The sequence below is a fragment of the Salvelinus sp. IW2-2015 genome, linkage group LG35 (genome assembly GCF_002910315.2).
Source record: "Salvelinus sp. IW2-2015 linkage group LG35, ASM291031v2, whole genome shotgun sequence".
NCBI lineage: Eukaryota > Metazoa > Chordata > Actinopteri > Salmoniformes > Salmonidae > Salvelinus > Salvelinus sp. IW2-2015.
Window position 1 is genome coordinate 12,094,771 of NC_036874.1, and position 19,672 is coordinate 12,114,442.

At 45.5% G+C, this 19,672-nt stretch overlaps 1 protein-coding gene across 6 annotated transcripts; it reads right to left on the reverse strand.

Annotated features, from left to right (window-relative positions):
• Positions 1 to 320: 320 nt before the first annotated feature.
• On the reverse strand, positions 321 to 19,504 carry LOC111959134 (protein argonaute-1). 6 transcript variants are annotated; one of them, XM_023980593.2, is made up of 19 exons: positions 19,087 to 19,504; positions 14,583 to 14,769; positions 13,363 to 13,483; positions 13,011 to 13,192; positions 12,286 to 12,422; positions 11,664 to 11,798; positions 10,650 to 10,737; positions 10,181 to 10,328; positions 9,935 to 10,054; positions 9,531 to 9,653; positions 8,187 to 8,320; positions 7,601 to 7,785; positions 5,996 to 6,155; positions 5,698 to 5,788; positions 4,714 to 4,908; positions 4,260 to 4,394; positions 3,958 to 4,059; positions 3,206 to 3,405; positions 321 to 2,971 (listed from the first exon to the last, which is right to left on the reverse strand). In XM_023980593.2, exons 1-19 carry the CDS (start codon positions 19,109 to 19,111, stop codon positions 2,863 to 2,865), a joined length of 2,577 nt encoding a protein of 858 aa, XP_023836361.1. In that variant the 5' UTR covers positions 19,112 to 19,504; the 3' UTR covers positions 321 to 2,862. The 6 variants fall into 6 exon arrangements, with proteins under 6 accessions (XP_023836361.1, XP_023836360.1, XP_023836359.1 ...); XM_023980592.2 differs by having other exon boundaries at positions 321 to 2,974; XM_023980591.3 differs by having other exon boundaries at positions 8,187 to 8,350.
• Positions 19,505 to 19,672: the final 168 nt, after the last annotated feature.

The following is a 19,672-nucleotide window of genomic DNA, read 5'->3' on the forward strand; positions in this document are numbered from 1 at the left end:
CTCGTGATGTTGCGCCTCAGTTTACAAACTCTGGCTTCGACTTTAGCCAATGGGAATAAATTATATTACAGTAACACAGAAACCAGAAATCAGTTCTTATGTTAAATGTTTCCCCTTTCCTCTCTACAGACTGACATACATTTATTTTAAATGGATTAAGGTTTCAGAGATAGTAGTTGGAGCTTTCTGATGTGATTTAGGCTAGGCTACAGAAGTGTCAGTATCTGTCATAAAAAATTCAAACCTACATACACATGGGTCTTCCAGGACTGACCATAAATGCACTTGGTTTGTCTGTACACAACAACAATCAACAAGAGTAATAAAAAACAAATGTATTTTCTTTAAAAAATAGCCCTCCCCAACAGAGTCCCGTACTATTACATCATACAGAGCCAAAATAAGTTGCTTCCATTTCCTTTCATTCAACCTATGGGAAGTGCTATGACAAAGACTGTTCTTGATCAGTGGCTTTTTATATTGCTTAGTCAGTGTGGAGCGGATTCGCTTGTGTCCTCATCATGATGCTTTTCCCAGAGTGAAGATAAGAACTGCATCTGGATCAGTGGCGCTGAGCTTACCCAAGCTGAATTTGAACACAAGGGGCTGGGGGGGGGGGGACGGGACTAACCCCAACTGCAAAGGCCCCGCTACATTGATGAGACCAAATATTCATTACAGGTTATATACAAATTACCTTGGACACGTGGGGTCAGTAAAATGGTGTACAAAAGCATTTTGATTGCGTAAGTTCATAAACATGAATTCCCCAAAAATGGCATATCATTAAATCTCTATCGTCATTCCCTTCCAACAAAAAGGGGCTCTACAACCCATCAGACATGTTTGGAGGCGCTTGAAGGCCAAGAAATGAAAGTCGCCAGACTACTTTTCGCATAGTACACCTTGAGGATACACTCTGACTCTACTCAACACAATACAGAAAACAAAAAGCAGCCTTTCAGTTCACCGTTTACACAAATGAGGCTATGACTGAAAGGCAGAAGTGAGCGTAATAAGCTCCTATCTCTAGGAAAACGAAGGTGGCTCAGAATATCCAGTCACAATAAAAATGTGTTACATGCGTTTCATAAAGTCAGAAAGTGATCAGAAGTGAAGGCAGGGCATATTGAGTAAGTACCCCCCAATAACCTGTGTAGCAAACCCCTATCTGTGTTGTCCATGCACACAGCGCACCAATGGGGAATCATACACTAGGCTGGGAGGAGGGGAGCTGAAGCAGAGGTTGAGCGGGGTATGGATAGGGGGAAAATGGGTGGTGTTTGTTGGAAGGAGGGGCAAGTATTCATGTGGGGGTTTTAAGGGGCAAGTGCATGCGTGGAGGCAGCTCGGTACACACTCAGTAGGAGAATGTGAGGGGGTGAGGAGGCGATGCTGTGGTCGATGTCTGTAGGTAGGAGACGCTATGTGTGAGTACAGTATTTGTGTGTATGTCAACGTAGTGTTTTGGTGTGTACGTCATCTCCATTGACATAGGTTGGAATGTGTACCTAGAATGTGTAAAATGATCATATAGCCAAGGTCAAGTGCTAAAAGGGAGGAAGAAACACTTCATTCAGTGTTCTCTGGCCCGCGTCTTTTTGCTGCTTTCACACCTACAAAGAAAATATGCGACCTTGTATTGCTACTGTCACTCTATTGGTTCAGCAAGCTTAGAGAGGTTGTAGGTGTGAGAACATGTATATGTAGGTAGGTGTGTGGGGGGGGGGGGTAGGCCTGCGTGTGAAGCCTGAGGGAAGACAAATCTCCCCATTCGGAAGTAACATCAACCAATCAGGTAAAGAAAGTGCCTCGTAATCCTCGCAGGTAAATGCATTCTGACACCAAAAGATTATCTTCTTCCTGTTTACATAGGTGCCCCTTTTCCATTGGTAGGCATCACATTAGGCTGGTTGATAATAATAATGCTGGTTTAGATGCATGGGGTGTGAGTATATTCAAGTATATTCAATACACTCAATGCAATGGTCCCTCTAACTTCTACATTGCCCTCTCTCTACTGGCTAATTCAACCTGCACAGATACAGTGAAGAAGGACTTAGTCTAATGTATCTACGACATGCTACACCTGCCCTTTGTATTTCTGCTCCATGTCCACAATTAAGAGCAGAGGGCTAGTCTCACACAGACATAGACACTTCATATAGGTGCAGGGTGGGCGGCGTTGACTACATGCTAATCTCTAAGTGCTAATGTACCATACGTCCCGTTGCGCGCATCAAGGCCAAAAAAAAATAAAAAAAATAAAAAATAAAAGAACGGCAACATAAGAATGGAGTTCATGAGAAAAAGTTCATAATAAGTGTGTCTTTTTTGTCACCCTTCCCCCGCCCCGCCCGGGGGTCCCATGACTCCTGTTGTACCAGGGGCTTGGAACAGAACACTGACATCCGCCATGCGGATAGGTAAGAGGCAGCATTGTGGTGGCAGTCAAAGGTCTCGGGGCAGCTCAGCGCCCGTTTTCCTCCCCTCCGTATTGCATACATAGGAGTGTGGAAGGTCGCATACAATACAATAATACCCTTTTTTTTTAAGTCAACATAAAAACACAGTCCTGGTAAAGTAAATAAAAACAAACATAATATCAATAATGATAATAGTAACCATTGTGCAGGACGCTGCAGAGTCTGCCTGGGTTGATCAGGTGAGGGATGTATAGTTCTGGTACTGGGGTGGTTTGGCTGTGGTGGGTCAGTCAAGAGAGGGTATGTGGAGTGTGTGGGTGGTCACAGCCATGGAGGGAGGAGGAGAGGTGGAAGGCTTCCTGTGGGCTCCCAAGCCCCTCACCGAGGGATGGTGAGTCTTAAGGACAGTGGTGGTGATGGTGGTGTGGGGTGGTGCTCASGCGAAGTACATGGTCCTCAGCGTGTCGTGGTGAATCTGCACCGCCTTGGCCAGAGCCTGGGGGTCCCGACCGTTACTCTGCCCAGAGACATGGCTGCCCTCCCCACTACAGTATGGACAGAAACACACAGGACGCAATAAGTACCAAATAAGATCTGGAAATTATATGGTGCTCATCTTTTTCATAAATTTTAGGTTGAGGCATACAGCTGGATCTACAAAACCGACGGCATGGAACTTGAATTCATCATAACATTAGACTACATTTGAAATCATCAACATCTGACAACAGATTTAAGTGTAACGTCCCTTTAAACGTTAACTAGACCACCATGCTCACCTGTCGTGCTCCTTGTCCACCAGATGGTAGCGGGCACGGAAGGCCACGAGGCGGGCGTAGTAGGCTGGCGCGGGGATGGAGACAGAKCGGGTACAGCGCACGTAGGTATGGCACAGCTGGTAAGTGAGGATTTGCAGCTCGTCGGCGGTGAAACGATTGTCGTCCCACAGGACATAGTAATGTGAGGGCCGACTAGTCCCCTGCAGAGTGGAGAGACCATTTCAACACTCAAGAGGGGGAGGATTACTTGAAAACATGAATAACTAGTATTAGGGCCCTGTGTTTTGCCTGGATTTTAACCTTTTGTTTAAAGCTTTAACTTCAAACGGTTCCCTTCTCCTGTCAGATGGTCCAGCACCATCCTCTGACAATGGTTTAATCTTTGGTGTAATTCTCATTTCTGAATAATTCTTAAAATACAGAATAGAATCTTGCTATGTCACATGATTGTGCAAAACACAGGGCCCTAACTATATGTTTTTAAACCTGCTCTTTTACATTTTTCATATGCACTCTTAACTTACATTCATTGTTATGTATCGTGTAAATATATGCATGCTGCTTTGTTGGAGATGTAAATCTCAATGTGATTTCTATGGTTAAATAAATAATAAAAGTATACAAGTTACATTCGCTATGGAGCCACAAAGGAGCGTTAAAGAGCTGCATGTGACTCCAGAGCCAGGAGGTTTAGAATGCCTCAGGTTAGACAAAAACAGCTGGACAGCAGCAGGAAGCATCTCCCCACTCACCTGTATACCCGCGTGACTGCAAAGGTAGAAGTCAAACTCAAACGGGTGAGTGATGCTGGTGTCCACTGTGGTCCCTGCAGGAATGTTACCACTCTTCCCGATCTACAGAAAAAGGAAAGACAATACAGGACCACGATATTTAATTCCAAACGCTTATCCTAACATTACAACCGCAGACCACATCAAATAAGCTCACAGGCCGCATTTGGCCGGCGTGCCGATAGTTTGAGACCCCTGTTCTAGAGTGAAACCTAGAAAGCATGATACAGTTATGGTTAGAATAGCGCTGACTGTTGACTCACTCTCTCAGACTTGTCGGCACAGAAGAGGCGTGTGTGGTGGCGCTTCTGGACCACGATGTAGGTGATACCAGGCTGGTAGTCCTTCTCCAGCTTGATGCACGCATCCCTGATGGCCAGAAGCTCATAGTGGAGTATCTATGCAAAAAATATATATAATTTACTCGTTATCTGTCCAAATGATATCTTTAGAGGTAGTTGCATTGCTCCTCTCTTTCTATAACTCTTCCCAGTATTGTGTATTATTGTCACGCTATACTATATCAAATCATACTTATTCAGAGATGAACTACGTACCATTACTTTAGTGCTATAAACTACTAGGCCTATTGGTCAAAGTGATGGAAAATATAGTGATCTGGCCAATCCAACTCTGTCACTTATAAATAATGAAAAATGGATCCCCATCTCTATTGACAACCATTTATAACCCCCAGCGACAGAGACCAGTAAGTACCTGTGGCAGCTGCCCCTCAGGCACTCCGTCCCTGTAGAAGATGATCCTGGTGGGCTTGAAGCGGGTCGACTTGTAGAACTGGATCAGCAGTTCTCGCACCATGTAAGAAAGGTCTTCGATAATCTCCTGCCTGGGCCTCTGGACCCGGACTGTGGCACAGTACCTGCTGGGGTGGGCGTCCATACTGCCTACCACCTGGAGAGATTGAGGGAGAGAAAGAAAAAGAACAGAGAGAGGGATGAAAATAAGAGAGAAATGAGGGGACTAGCCATACAGACACAGACCAGTATTAAGAAAGCGTCTCAAAGTAAGAGTGATGATCTATGATCTGGTCCCCCCTGTCCACGTAATCTTATTCACTATTAGCCAAAAGGCAACTGATCTTATATCAGCACTACTACTCTGAGACTCTTTGTGAATCCAGGCCCAAACCTCAGAAACCACTCCTAAAAAGCAAAAGCTTTGAAAATACAGAGATGAGCTGAAAAACAAAGACCAGAAAGACAACCCAAAACATCAATATTTAATTAAGTGTTCTTTGATTCACCTCTAGCTAATGATACAATGTGAGCACTAGCATCCTCTAGAGGCACAGGATAGGCAGTGTGGGAAGCTGTGTCGTCAGCATCTATAACAGTAACCTTGTAGCCTTACGTCTTGTTATTGTGAGAAAAATTGTCATCCTTCCTGACCACCTCTATAAGCGCACACACACACCCACAGAAGCACATACAGACGCACACAGAGGGCTGTATGACTCAACAGCCGGTCATGATTGCTTGGCAACTACACAGCCAACCACAGCCAGGCCCGGGTTGTGGGACAGCGAGGATCGGGGTGACGTCATTTCCTCCCTGACTGTGAGTCAGCGCTGAGCCGCTCTCTTCCCCTTCTCATCCCTCCCTCTTAAAATACGATGTACTCTTAATACATAATAATTTGTGTTAACATGGTGTAGTGGTAGTATTGGAGAAGCAGCCTTACAGCGGTAATGGAGGGCTTCTTCCCATCTCCAGCAGGGGGGTGTGTTACATCGGCCCCCAGGAAGATGACAGGCTCCTGGAAGACTGCTGACCTGTGAGACAGGAAGGGAGAAGGGACAAATTCAGTCAAATTCACAGGAGTTTGTCTTATTTTAAAGAGCGCTCACATACACAAATGGGTTTCCATCCAGAGCACATTCAGACCAAGGTCGCATCTATTAGGTACCAAACGGACTGAAAAAGGGACTGTGTGTGCCATAATGAACCCAACCCAGTGGAGAGAGTTGGTGAAAGTTTACCGTTGGTGAGGCACCAGGATATTGTTGATTCCCCCCAGCTTGACATTGATCTTGAGGCAGAGGTTGGAGAGGGTCTGGGGGGACGTCTTCACCACGTTCTTCACCTGGACACACTGAGTGGCCATTCCTAGGAGAGTATCTCCCACTCTCTTCACCTCCGCTACACAGGACCAGTAACAGGCAGAAATTAAGTACAGATCCATAAATGCTAAACGGAAGCTATTATACACGGAGTACAAAACATTAAGAACACCTTCCTAATATCGAGTTGGCTGGATGTCTTTGAGGGTGGACCATTCTTGATACACACGGGAAAGTAACTGCAATGATCAGGTGGATGTTCCTCTTTGTTTTATGTTTTATTTTCTCGCTGTCATACCGTGTTCAACAGTGTTCGATCTTGCATAGCTATCTTGTCTCTAGAGAACCACAACGGAAATAAGTCCCAGACTTTGTGTGTTATCCTTGATTATCTTTCTCATGTGCATGTATGGCTTTTTCAAGTTTTATGTGTGCTTGTTTTTTTAAATGGTCGAGATAATTAAAAAAAGTTTAAAAAGTGCTGAGCGTGGAAAACCCAGCAGCGTTGCAGTTCTTGACTGTAGGTCATACGGGGTATGGTGTAGGTGCGCCTGGCACCTACACCATACCCCGTTCAAAAGGCACTCTTTTGTCTTGCCCATTCACACTGAATGGCACACACACACAATCCATGTATCAATTGTCTCAAGGTTTAAAAACCCTTCTTTAACCGGTCTCCTCTCCTTCATCTACACTGATTTAAGTGGATTTAACAAGTGTTATCAATAAAGGAAAGACCAAGTGTTCATTATGTTTTGTACACTCAGTGTATCATAGACGTCTCGGTTACTGCAATATGTCAAGGTAAAGATAATACATTATATAAAATATATTTTTGTAATGGTGGTGGTCAAGCAAGTTGAGTAAACTGATATTTTGGTTAAACCATTTGACCTTAGAGAATTTTGTAAGTGAATCATTCAACAACTAGACAGGGTGCAGAGGAGGGCCTTGAGAATCATCTCCAGAGGTGGAGCAGTCCAACCACAGCTCCCCTCACTGCAGAGCAGTCCAACCACAGCTCCCCTCACTGCAGAGCAGTCCAATCACAGCTCCCCTCACTGCAGAGCAGTCCAATCACAGCTCCCCTCACTGCAGAGCAGGCGAGAGCAGGCTGCAGTGCATCTGGTGAAGGACATGAACACTCTTGACCATCCACTGAATGACCTGCTCCCTCCAAAAAGAGGTAACTGCACCACCAGGCTCCTGAGAAACTGTCCTGTATAATTGCCCGTACGAACCGAACCGCCTGCGACACGCCACTCCACCCTCTGCTATCAGACTGTATAAGAACTCAGCTCTTTCTTCTTTTTTTTTCACATTTTAATATTTAAATTTCCATTATGAAAAATGCCCTGTAATGTTTTCAATTGCTCAATATTCTATTTATGTCACGTATTATGTGTTATGTATTTTAAATGATTGTTTTGAAATTATAGGTCATGTAAATTCYGCATTTCTTCAGTTTTATCTGTGAGCAAGAATAAACAAAATCAAACTCAGCATGAATAAGGCCAATCTTACCGTAGACGGGAGTCTTTCCGGGCAGGATGACGATGATGAGCTGCAGTCCAGAGTAGGTGTTCTTCAGGTGCCTGAACATGGGCTCCACACTGTCGGCTCCCTGGGCGTATTTACAGAAACACGGCTGGCCCTGGATGGGCATCCCAGCATCCTTGGAGATCTTACGCAGCTGGTCTGTGAAGTTCCTGAGGAGAGTGGTGAAAATGTTTTGTTAGGAAAGAAACCTGGTTCACATGGTGGTGCTGTATGTAGAGCCCGGGACTGTGTTTTTTTAAGCACCAAACGGAAGACAATGGACTGAAACAGGGATGTACTATCGGGACTTCTAACAGAATGGTCATTTCCAATTGCAAAATGTTTTAGAACGCTTCCCTGTAATGTGCACTAATGAACAAAACCCATGCCACAGCAAGTAAAGCTCTAAATGTAAAACAAATAACACTACTCTAAACACACAAAACCACCTAGCAAAGCCAAGAACAGTACATATTTTATATTTAGATAAATACTGTTGCACTCTGGCAGGAATCTCTAATACGATGCCTGAAGATACCCACACTAACCCGACTCCCAGAAGGGTACTTACTTGAGCACCTCCTCCCGACACTGTTTCTGGGGGGCGAAGCAGGCGATGGCCCACACCTTGATCTCAATGCCGTTGTAGAACTGCTTTCCCCTCATGTCCCACACCCCCTGGTTGGGCGTGGCGATGGCCCGGTTCTGTGAGGTGGAACAGGTGGGAGACAAAAGCTTCAGAACCAGATCAATGTCAGGGCTGTTTGCACTCTGTGAAATCCACAACTACCGTAGTGGGGACTGACTTCTGAAGCCAGAAACCTGGCTAGATATAGAGTGGTGAGGAGGAACTCTGTGGACCCTTTGTGTCCGGAAGTAATTTAGTCATTCATTGTAGCCGTTGGTGCTCTGTGGAGTTGCTATTTTCTTGGGTTGTCTCGTGTCAATAAACTCGTGACGTTCCTGGATTACTCATAAAACTAATAAAGTCTGATTTAATCAACAAAAACAGTAGTCCATTTTTAAAAGGTTAAGGGTACAAGACTGTGTACATGGCCGTGTTGGCACAATCACTACATATCCCATCTAGCAAAGCGGGGAGAGGCTGCCCCTTGTCACAGTTCCAAGACCAGTCAGAAACTTCCAGCTAAACCTACGCCAATGATGGTGGATCTCAAAACTGAACTTGGATCAGTGTTAAGTAGCAATGGCATCCTTCACCACAGTTTATTATGACAGATCACGCGAACCAGTCATGACTATTCAACAAAACAAATCATTTTCAGCTAATTTCTTAGTTACATGATTGTATAACTAGCAAAGGAGTTTTGAAGTTGAGGGTGCAGTATTTATGAAGTTTGGCAATGAGGACAAACTAGCATAGTTCAGCTAGCCAGCAGGTTATRGCTGGGTGCACATGCACACTAGATTAATTCAGGACATAAATTGCAGTTTTTATACCCTGATATCAGAAGCTGGCAGCAAAAAGTTTGATTAAACAATTCAGAGACTAAAACGAATACATCAGATGACAAATATTTAAGGAGAGCGAATCGATATACAATCCCGAAATTAGCAGTAACTGACAATAGTAAAACAAAGCTTAAAAAGATGTTCGAGTGAACCCGAATCCAGAAAATGAACGGTGAAGTCCTCCTCACCACTCTATAGCCTACTGGTGAGTAGCTATGCGAGCTACTCCTGTTGTTACTGATAAAGACATATATTATATATATATATATTTTACACACACAATCTGGACAGTAAATTGTGCTAAAGAAAACATAGCCCAATGCGATTAGCAAATTAATTACTCCTCAATTTACTTTCCTGGACACATGTTTCCTGCACCAAGTACACACAATTGAAAGGATGCTTATTAATGGGGCCGTACTATAAGAGCGATGTCTCTTACCCGTCCTCCATACTGTAGGATRGGGGCAGGCAGCACCCTTCCCGTCACCTCCGCCATCTCATCCTTCACCTTGATCCCAAACTCCTGGATGTACGGGTCCAGGTTAAAGTTGGCATTTTTCATCTGTGGATAGACGGGGASAACAGATAGGATATGTTAAATATTCTCGCATGTCACATTCACACTGCTGTGCTGTCAATTCACATTTAATCTGTGGAGAGAATAATAGGAAGTAATTTACTATGTATTGTCTTTTCCCTCAAGTCTAGTAGTAGAAGTAGTAGTAGTATGTGTTAATCTGTGTTGGATGGTTTTGTGTTCAATTCATTAATGCCAATTCTCATGCTCATAGCTGGTAGTTTYGCATTGCAGCCTCCAGCCACCAGGCGGCACCACTGACTCACCAGCCGGCTGATCTCCTCCTGTCTGTCAGGTGCAGAGCGAGCGGTGGCTTTGATCATAGTGGACGTCTGATTATCTGTCAGTTTCTTGATGCAGCGCTGCCCTGCTACTATGTTACACACCTGCAGGGACACAAAACCAAAAACCATTGAGCATATTATATAAGCAGGAATTTCCTTCTCAAACACATAAAGCAACTGGACTGAATGTATTCACTCTAGAAGAGTCAGCGGTCCCATATTTCTCACCTCCAGGGGCAGGTAGGTGTGCTTCTGCTCCTGACCAACCTGGAGGCAGGGCAGGTGGGGATATTTGAGCTGCAGATTGTACTTCTGCTTGAAGTACTGGGCCACCGTACATTCTACTGTCTGTCCGCTCTCAAGCTGCAGGGGAAACCTGGTAGGGAATGTGTAATAAAGATGTCAAAACTGACTAACACAGCGACCTGAGAAAACTCACCACATGCCTCACATTGATGCAGGTGCCTCTAGAAAACCACTGGTGTCTTCACTAAATGCTAGAAAAAAAGGTGGATAATAAAAACATCCATCCTTGTCATGGAACATATCCTTACTCAGAATCACAAAGACCAATATCCCAACTGACACCGATGATTTATGGGTCATGACTTTTATTGGAATTATGGCAGACATATCATCCACCCAAAACATCCCTTCTCCGGGGAGCATCAGTAGGATCAACCGTGACGCTACTCACGTCTGGTGGCTGGCGGGGCGTCGCGTGACGTTGCAGACGCGGTACTTCCTCTTCATCTGACCGCAGTGGGTCACCTCCACCTTCAGACCTGGTAACGCCCACCGACAGCAGGGCACAGACACACACAAAGATAAGAGCCAGCAGTAGTGGCGGCACGGGGACAGACGTAGATGGGGAGAGGGTGGAGGAGAAGGGAAGGACAACAGAGTTCTCCCCATAGGCTGTGTGCACAGTCTTTCAGTCGTTCACGCTTTACTCTTTAGCGCCATCGTGTGGCCTTTCAAATGTATTTCTTTATGAAAACTCATCCAAAACGTATAATACTGCTTTCAATCACGCCGTTTTATAGGAATGCAGAATTGAGGATAGAGTCGACAGAGAGGTGATGAGGATTTCTACTTTCTGAAGATGAGCTTTACACTATGAAAACATTCTGGGGAGAGCCCTGGGGTAGAAAATAACAGGGGGCATGGTGGAGAGAAGGATCCATTAGGATGAATGTCAAAAGAAGGTGGAGAAAAGAAAATTGAGGAGTTGAGTGAGTCAGTAAGAGAAGATAAGGAGTGAAGTGAGTGGTGGAGGAGTGAAGAGATTGAGGAAGGAGTGAGTGGGGAAGGAATGAGTGATGGGAGAAGGAGTGAGTGGGGAAGGAATGAGTGATGGGAGAAGGAGTGAGTGGGGAAGGACATTGAGTGGATGGGAGAAAGGAAGTGAGTGGGGAAGTAATGAGTGATGGAGAAGGAGTGAGTGGGGAAGGAGATGAGTGATGGGAAGAAGGAGTGAGTGGGGAAGGAAGGAGTGATGGGAGAAGGAGTGAGTGGGGAAGGAAGGAGTGATGGGAGAAGGAGTGAGTGGGGAGGAAGGAGTGATGGGAGAAGGAGTGAGTGGGGAAGGAAGGAGTGGTGAGATGAGTGAGGAGTGATGTGAGGGGATCGTCTGAGGGGAGGGGGGGCATTGGTGAGAGGCAGGCGGCATGGCGTGTGGAAGGTACTCACTCACTGTTCAACGGCCCACCTTTGATCTCCTTGGTGAAGCGGACCCTCTGCGAGTCGGTCAGGGTCTTGGGCTGCTCGTCTATGTTGCGGATGTCCAGGACTTCACACATGAACTCGATCACCGGCTGGGCTTTGTAGAAGGCCGTGGCAGACACTAGAGGGAGAGGGGTAAGTAATGCATTCAGTCTGAATGGAAGTGAAGTGCAGCGGAGACAGAAGCCCAGTGGTATAGGATTATGTTATTCCTAATCATTGGGTTGTGTTCACTAGGGCATGCAAGGGAAAACATATCTGAAAATGTTTCAGCGGAAAAGGAAAATGAGAGTTTCTTATAGGACAAATCCACTTAGTTCCCGCCTGTTTCGGTCCGTTTTCTTCCATTTGGTGCCTAATGAACACAACCCAATACTATAGAATGAATTTGTTTCTAAGCATTGATCTGCAGTGAATTTTTACACCACACAAAACAAATGTTAAATCATAGACCACTGTGAATGTAACTTTAAGAGCAGACCTAACATATAACCTCGTGATCAGATTTTCATTCCATCATGTAAATGCAACTTTTTATGCAGGTCTGTGACTTCATGTGACTTCATACCCTCGAGTATATCTTGCCTGGTGGGACTCAGCCGACTCACCATCAATATTGAGCATCATTTTCCACATGGCGGGGCGTACAGACTGATGGAAACCAAACCACACCTCTCTCCCCCCTCCCAGGGGATGGTAGTATCCTTCAGGTGGGGAGAAGAATGATCGTCCCACTGGAGTGTACCTAGATGACAAAAATGACATTATGGAGAATGACTCATTTGAGTCTCAGCACCAGAGCATGACTCAATGTCCAGTAATTATGTGTCACCTATAAGGCTTCGCAGACATAAGCTCAGAATGATTCAACAGCTTGTGTCTGATCTAGTCAAGCCTCCAAGTCAATGTCTGATTATTAGATTTAGTTCATGTGACACCTTTACACAGTTCTCAGCTATCAGGCATCTGTTGTTCCTGTCATCTCCTCTAGATATGTAAATATAACAGAATCTAAAACTAAATCGCTGTTCAACAAGTTTGATAGGAATGTCTTGCTATTATTAGAGATTTTTTTTAATCCAAAATAATAAAATATTCACACCTCAAGGCAAACATATGCCTTTCAATCAGTTTGAAGACAACATGCACACAGAGGTGTGTCCTGTGGCGAGTGTGCTGTGTGTTCTGACTGTTTGTGCATCATAGATCCTAGCTTTGCAATTAGCTACACGCTTCTCTGCCCTTGCTTTCATAGTGTTTGCATTTGTGTGTGTGTGTGTGTGTGTGTGTGTGTACACTGGTGGATGTGCTTAGTGTACACAGTGTATCGTACCTCATGGAGGCTAGGTGGCGCATGGCCACATCCAGGGCTTGGACAGAGTCCAGGGGGACCTGCAGGCGCCCGCTGACCAGTGTCTCCTGGAGCAGACGCCATGACACCGTGGCCAGGAAGCGGATAGACACCTTGAAGATACGATCCTTCCCCTCCCCGGGGATAGTCACCTCAAAGTCCACCTTCAGGGAGAAAGAGGGGGGATGAGCAAGAGCAGAAAATGGAGCGATGGAGGAGAGTGTAGGCGGAGGGGAGATGGGAGGGGGGTTACAGGATAAAGAAATGGACAGACGGGAGTAGAAGGGGACTTGCTCAAAATGTATAGTACACACTTTCTCTCCCTTATGCCTACCTTCTCACTTCCGATAGGAAGCGCTAGCACCGTATAGATATTCTTCTTGCCGTCGTACACCGGCTTCCTGTCGCCAAAGAGCTGGGGCTTGAAGTGCTGCACCATGTATTCCACCACTTCCCTGCAGGGGGCGACACAGAGTCAAACACACCAGGTTCACCATCATGGCCATCAGAGGTGACAAAACCACAAAAGACTACCATCTGTCAACAAATGTAGTGGTCCAAATTAAACCCAACATCCTATCAGAAATCTGGATTTAGGATGGGTGTTTTTTTGGGGAGCAGGGAAGACCCAATTGGATTGGTTATGGATCAAGCAGGATACAGCTGGTGAGAGGTGATGGTCTCATGGTCGTGGGGGAATCCCTAGGACAAAGGGGGGTAGCTGTGGGGCCACAGCACCCCTGAATACATGGTGCCTTGGCTTTCGTCTAAGTGTGGGGGTAGAGTGGACGGGTTTGAAAAGGAGAGGTCATGTGGGGTTGACCTTTCGCATGCCTCATGGACCCTTTGTTTGAGAAAAAAAAAACTCCTACTAAGTAAGAACGAAGCAGGAAGCTCTAAGATGTGTTCGGTGTGTGTACTTCGTATGGAACATTTTCATCGGGCAAAGTAAAACTTCGGATTTGACTCAGCTTTGCTGTTAATCAAGTAAAAGAGAGAGAAAGAGAGAGCGAGATGCTTTTTTTGTTGTGGTTCGATATAAAACAGTTGAGTTACACTCTATGAGGTTGTACAAAGGCTGAAATCCTCAGTCAAATCAAAGGAAAGAAACGCAGGCGGCTCAATTGGCCAACCATTGAAATGAATGGAATGGATTGGCCAATGATGACCACCCTACAATGGGGATCTCTCGAAGACCATTAATCATATCCTGGCTAGATAATGGTGGATACTGGACTAGAGAGTCATAGTCATGGTGTGCTAATGAACTGTGAGTCTCTCTCTGAATCATCTTGAGAAGTTGTTTGACCTCTACAGACTTCTACATAGAGTGTGGTCCTCCGAGTTCTGGCTATGGCTCAGTTCTAAAGTCCATATTCTGTGGTTCTTAAAAACATTGGGGAAATGTTAGTGATCAAGAGGACCACTGCTTCACTTATAGTTGGGGACACCTGGGTGACAGGTGTTGAGTTGGGTAACCTCAATCCCCAGGCTATTGCCCACAGGGGACGAGGTGTGGTACACGAGACTATGTAGGGTGGCACGTTACTCTACCTGTTGACCCGTCGGGGGCACTTGTCAGGCTTGATGTCCACCTCGTAGTGGAACACGTCCATCTTGGGGATCTCCACCTCAAAGTAGTTGGCCAGCAGCTTGATGGGCTTGCCCACAGTGCCCATGCCAGGCCGGCGGGGTGCCTGGAACACCTGCTGCAGAGGTGGGGGGAAGGGCCCCRTGGGCACTGGAGGGGCAGTGGTAGACATGGGCAATTTAGGGAAAGGGTGTCAGAAGTTTAGGCAAGGGCAGAAACGGTAGGGATGTGGGTATGGGAGAATAAATAAATGGAGTAATGAGGAAAGAAAAGTGAGCACGGGCATGTGATGGGCAGAGAGAGGGGGCATGGGCATGTGACGATGGGCAGAGCGAGGGGGCATTGGATGACGGCCAGAGAGAGGGGTCATAAGTTGGATGACGGCCAGAGAGAGGAGGCATAAATTGGATGACGGGCAGAGAGAGGGGGCATAAATTGGATGACGGGCAGAGAGAGGGGGCATAAGTTGGATGACGGGCAGAGAGAGGGGGCATAAGTTGGATGACGGGCAGAGAGAGGGGGCATAAGTTGGATGACGAGTCAGAGGAAGAGACGGGAAGAAGTAGAGGGGAAGAAAAGGGCAACAGACGGACAGGAAGGAAAAGGTTGAGCGGCAAAATATGGGGATAATGAATGAAGGAATGGGGGTAGGTGGCGAGAGAGAGAGAGAATAGCGGGAGATAGGGGAGGAGGAACAAAGCGATTAGGGTGAGAGGAAGGAGGGTGTGAACGAAAGAGAAGGGAAGGGAGAGGGGTGGTTGGTGGTTCAATGATAATTAAAGGGTAAGAGAGAGAGAAAAAGAATACATTAGGGCGACGCTGGATACACCAAGCCAGACAGACACTGAAAGAAAGATACAGACATTTCCTTAAACACGCAGGCAGGGTGAGAAACTGGTAGCGGAGGAGTAGGCTAGCCTACTAGCCTCACAAGGGCTTCTAGTGTGATTTTGTATTGAAAATAATCTAATGACCTCCGCCGACATAAGATGGAACGATCACAAATGTGCCTTAGCTAGTTAGCGACAGTAGCATAGGCATACAATCCAACGGTCACAGAAGACGACTAAAAGCCTGCATTTGAGATGTTTTCGTTTGACATGAATGCTACTGCTAGCCTCTTGTCAAACATCATTTGAAACTTTGTTATTGAGCGGAGAGTGAATACAATACACAAACTGCAGTGAGGAAAACAAGTATGTGAAGTTCAAGAGATGTATGACTTCAGATCGGCCTGGTAAAATGTGAGACTCCTGCCTTCCTCCCTGCCTGAGAGGGGGCCCAGCCCAGCCCTGTCCAGCCCATGTCTTAACCTCTGCTTCCCCAGAGAACAGCCCTCTCACAATCACAACAAAGACCCCAGCTGCCCTCCTCCTCCATCACACAGACAGGGGGGCAAGGGAGAGAGGGAGAGCCCCCACTACCACACACAAACACAGGGGTCCCCCCCAACATTCCCAGGCTTACCATGGAGACTCCACAGCAACACTGGCATTGTCATGGAGATCAGGAAACCTGGAGGGGCAGTGTGTGGGTGGAGGGGTAGTGTGCGTGTGTGTGGAGGGATAGTGTGTGTGTGTGTGTGTGTGTGGAGGGGTAGTGTGTGTGGAGGGGTAGTCTGTGTGTCTGTGTCTGGACCTTGGCCTTTTTCATCCTGAAGCAGCGTTAGTGTTTCCACATTAGGTCCGAGCGGCCTCCTCCCCAGTCATTAATCTCTCTCTCATGCGAGGCCTATAGCTGAGCTGAGCGGAGATCTTGTGGTTTAAAAGGCAAGCATTGGAAATCCTGTAGTCAAGCATAGCAGTCCGTCAAGGATGTGTACGCTCACTATGCCTTGAAAAAGCAGCCAACTATGGACTGGCAAATCTGGCATGATAAACCACATAAGACTAGGTAGATTCTACTGAAGGTGTGTTTGTTACGCCTACGGCATAAGTCTCAACAGTCTTGACACAGAGTCGGCTAAACACACTGACACACACAATTGCAGACACACACACACACACACACCGGCAGCCCGCCCCACCCCAGTGTAGGCAGATGGTGAGAAGTGGAGCCAGGGCTCACACATCCACAGACAATAGCAGTCTTTCCCTGGCACTGGRGCCCTTTCCATGTCAACTGTGTGCGTTTCTCCCTGGAGTCTGGTTTAGGCCAGGGTCCTTTTTCATTGAAACATGGAATTACACACACTATTCCCTGCTGACATCACTAGAGATGATCCCATGTCTAATAGCAGTCTGGAATGGTTATATAGCTAAGAGTTAACCATTTATAGGTTTAAGTTGAAATTATTCATTCAAATGCTGTCCTGAGGTACAGATATAAAACATTCTAGTAGCTTAACTCTAGTCTTGAGGACAGAGTCCGTGTTAAATGGGGCAGTGCAGTCAAACACGTGATTTTCCTGTGTTTTTTTATATTTCCACACTAAGGTTGAAAAAAATACTGTGAAAATTATGATTATGCATTTTAGTATAAGAGCTKTTTGAAAAGACCGCCTGAAATGTCAACTTGTTTGGCTGGGTGGGGTTTTTGGAATGCCTGGTGACATCACCAGATGGTATAAGCTAATAGGCCAATAACAAAGACAGTTTGTCTTTCTCTCTGCCAATAACAGCTATTTTTTAGGTTATACATCCTTCCAATTAGGCTCCTCCAATTTGGCCCCTCTCTGACAGTCCTAGCAAAAATTTAGCTTGAGAAATTACAATTTTCTAAGAAACTATTTTTGTATATTTTTTACAATTTTAATTGAAAACAATCACAGTAAGGTACTTAATTGCTACGCAAACATGATTTGATATTGAGATAAAACGGCTGCATTGGACCTTTAAAGGAAAATACCACTCAAACTATATTTTGCTATTTGTTTCATTAATCCACTGTTCATACAGTCCCAAAATGTTTCGCATGTCATCAATCAAGTTTTCTAGATACAGAACTTTCAAAATTCAGAAAGTGTCAAAGTATGCTGCGTTTTGCATCATATGATCAACAGTGGACTAATGAAACAAATACCAAAAGATAGTGGAATTTTCGTTGAAGTGTTGCTGATTAACTGACTAATATTAATGTGTAAATGGTTTCCTATACAGGTTCAGTAAAATCCTACTAGTCCCATATCTGGAGGCCAGTCAGTCAATGTAGTTGCGTAAAGATACACAACAAAGAATATGTAGCTTTGGTCAGAGAAGAAGACTTCTGGAGATGGGCAGGTCTGGGGGTCATAAGATGTTTGTTTTTAGAGAGGGGGGGGTGACAATCAACTCCATACTTAAGTGTCAACAAGCTGTCAAACGATTGGCCTACCCCATTTGAATGACAGTGAATTTTAGCTAACATAACAGTGATTAATACTAATACCTGGGGACCAATCTTTGTGATATCAACTTTTCGCATTCCATTGGTCACTAAATCTTCTATGTTCGTGATCAAGTTCAGACTTGGTTAGGGAGTCACTAAAATATTTGATTATGCACAGACYGGACTTCAGACCAGACTAAAGCACAGCGTCATATCACCGGTCATCATAATATTTAGAGTAGTATGGCTGTCTGCCCACTTTAACTAAGTAACAAAAGTGAAACACCACATGCTTTTTGATATGCCATAACTTGCCTTTCGTCAACTAACACTGACACTTAACTTCCCACCTCTACTAGCACGGACTTCGCTGATAACTACTTCATTGAGGAAAACATGTACTTACTATGACTAAGATGTGGATGTCCCACCTAGCTATTTTAAGATGAAAACATTAACTGTAAGTCGCTCTGGATAAGTGTCTGCTAAATTACTAACATGTAAATAACTCTAGCATTACCCAATATTAAATTGAAATGACCTTGATGTAAAAAWTTTGACACAGGAGGTTCCATGGCGGTTTAATTTCTACAGCATGTACTAATCTAAATAATAATCACAATGTAAGGTCGTCCAATAGCCACTCATTTCAGTATTCAAAAACATAACTAATTGTGGTGTTCACATAGACTTGAGTTAGTTCATTGTGGATTCATTTTGGTGGGGTGTGAAGAAATTATGTTTGGATCAGTGCACTTTTCTATCATTCCAAAAATGTGTGTTGAAGACAGACTGCCAAAACAGAGAGMCTAGTATTTGGGGTGTGTGAGTGAGAGGGGTGCTGAGTAGTGAAGGCGGGCTTTACCTCGTGTCTCCACGCCAGAGATTCCCACGGCCCCCCTGCCCCCGCCCCTGACCCTGGACATTTTCAGTGCACCAAAAGACCCGTCTCTCGCTATAACTAATTTCGTATAGTGCACGAGCTATGGTTGAAAAATACCCACAATCGTTGTGATGGACGGGTTTTTCAGCCAGCCAGCTAGCATAAGAGAATGCTGCACCAGCTATTCAAAAATATGGGCAATTGCATGTTACCATATGCTGCTATAGCTGAAGATAAGCAAAAATTACACCCTTGACAGAGAAGAGAGAGAGACCTACCAGCGCCAGACGGTCCCGGCTCCATCCCATCCACGTAACCGMGCGGGCACTAGACAGTCCAGGGTTCTATGGCCACAGCGCCAGCCCTTTCAGGCTGGTAGAGTTGCAGACTTCCAGCCCCCTCCTCTCGGTGTGTAGTCTTCTCCGTACTCGCTAAACCCCCACCCCTTCCAGTACCCCAGACACGCAGAGTTGTAAMGACAAAAGCTGCCTGTGATGACCCGAGAATCGCTGTCTGAACGGCTTTTGTGCGATACCTTGCATCGGGTTTCTTTCCTCTCTTTGCCTGGCCTGATACGATTTACCGAGGCGCTATGCTTTCTTATCGGTCTGTTATGCTCCTGCTCACCGTTCAAGAACGATTCTCCAGTGGAACAAAAAAGGGTCGGTCGGTCGGTCAGCCCCCCCCCCCTCCCCTCCCCTCCCTCCCTCCCCGAATTCTGAAATCTCTTCTTTGACTTTGAATGATGTTGCATTCTGTACACGAGTTGTTGTAGTCGCCCTCTACTGGAGGCTGCTGTACGGGTTATCTTGGCGTAGCAGCTGAGCTGTACATAGTTAGTGCTATCCAGAATTCTTGGGACGT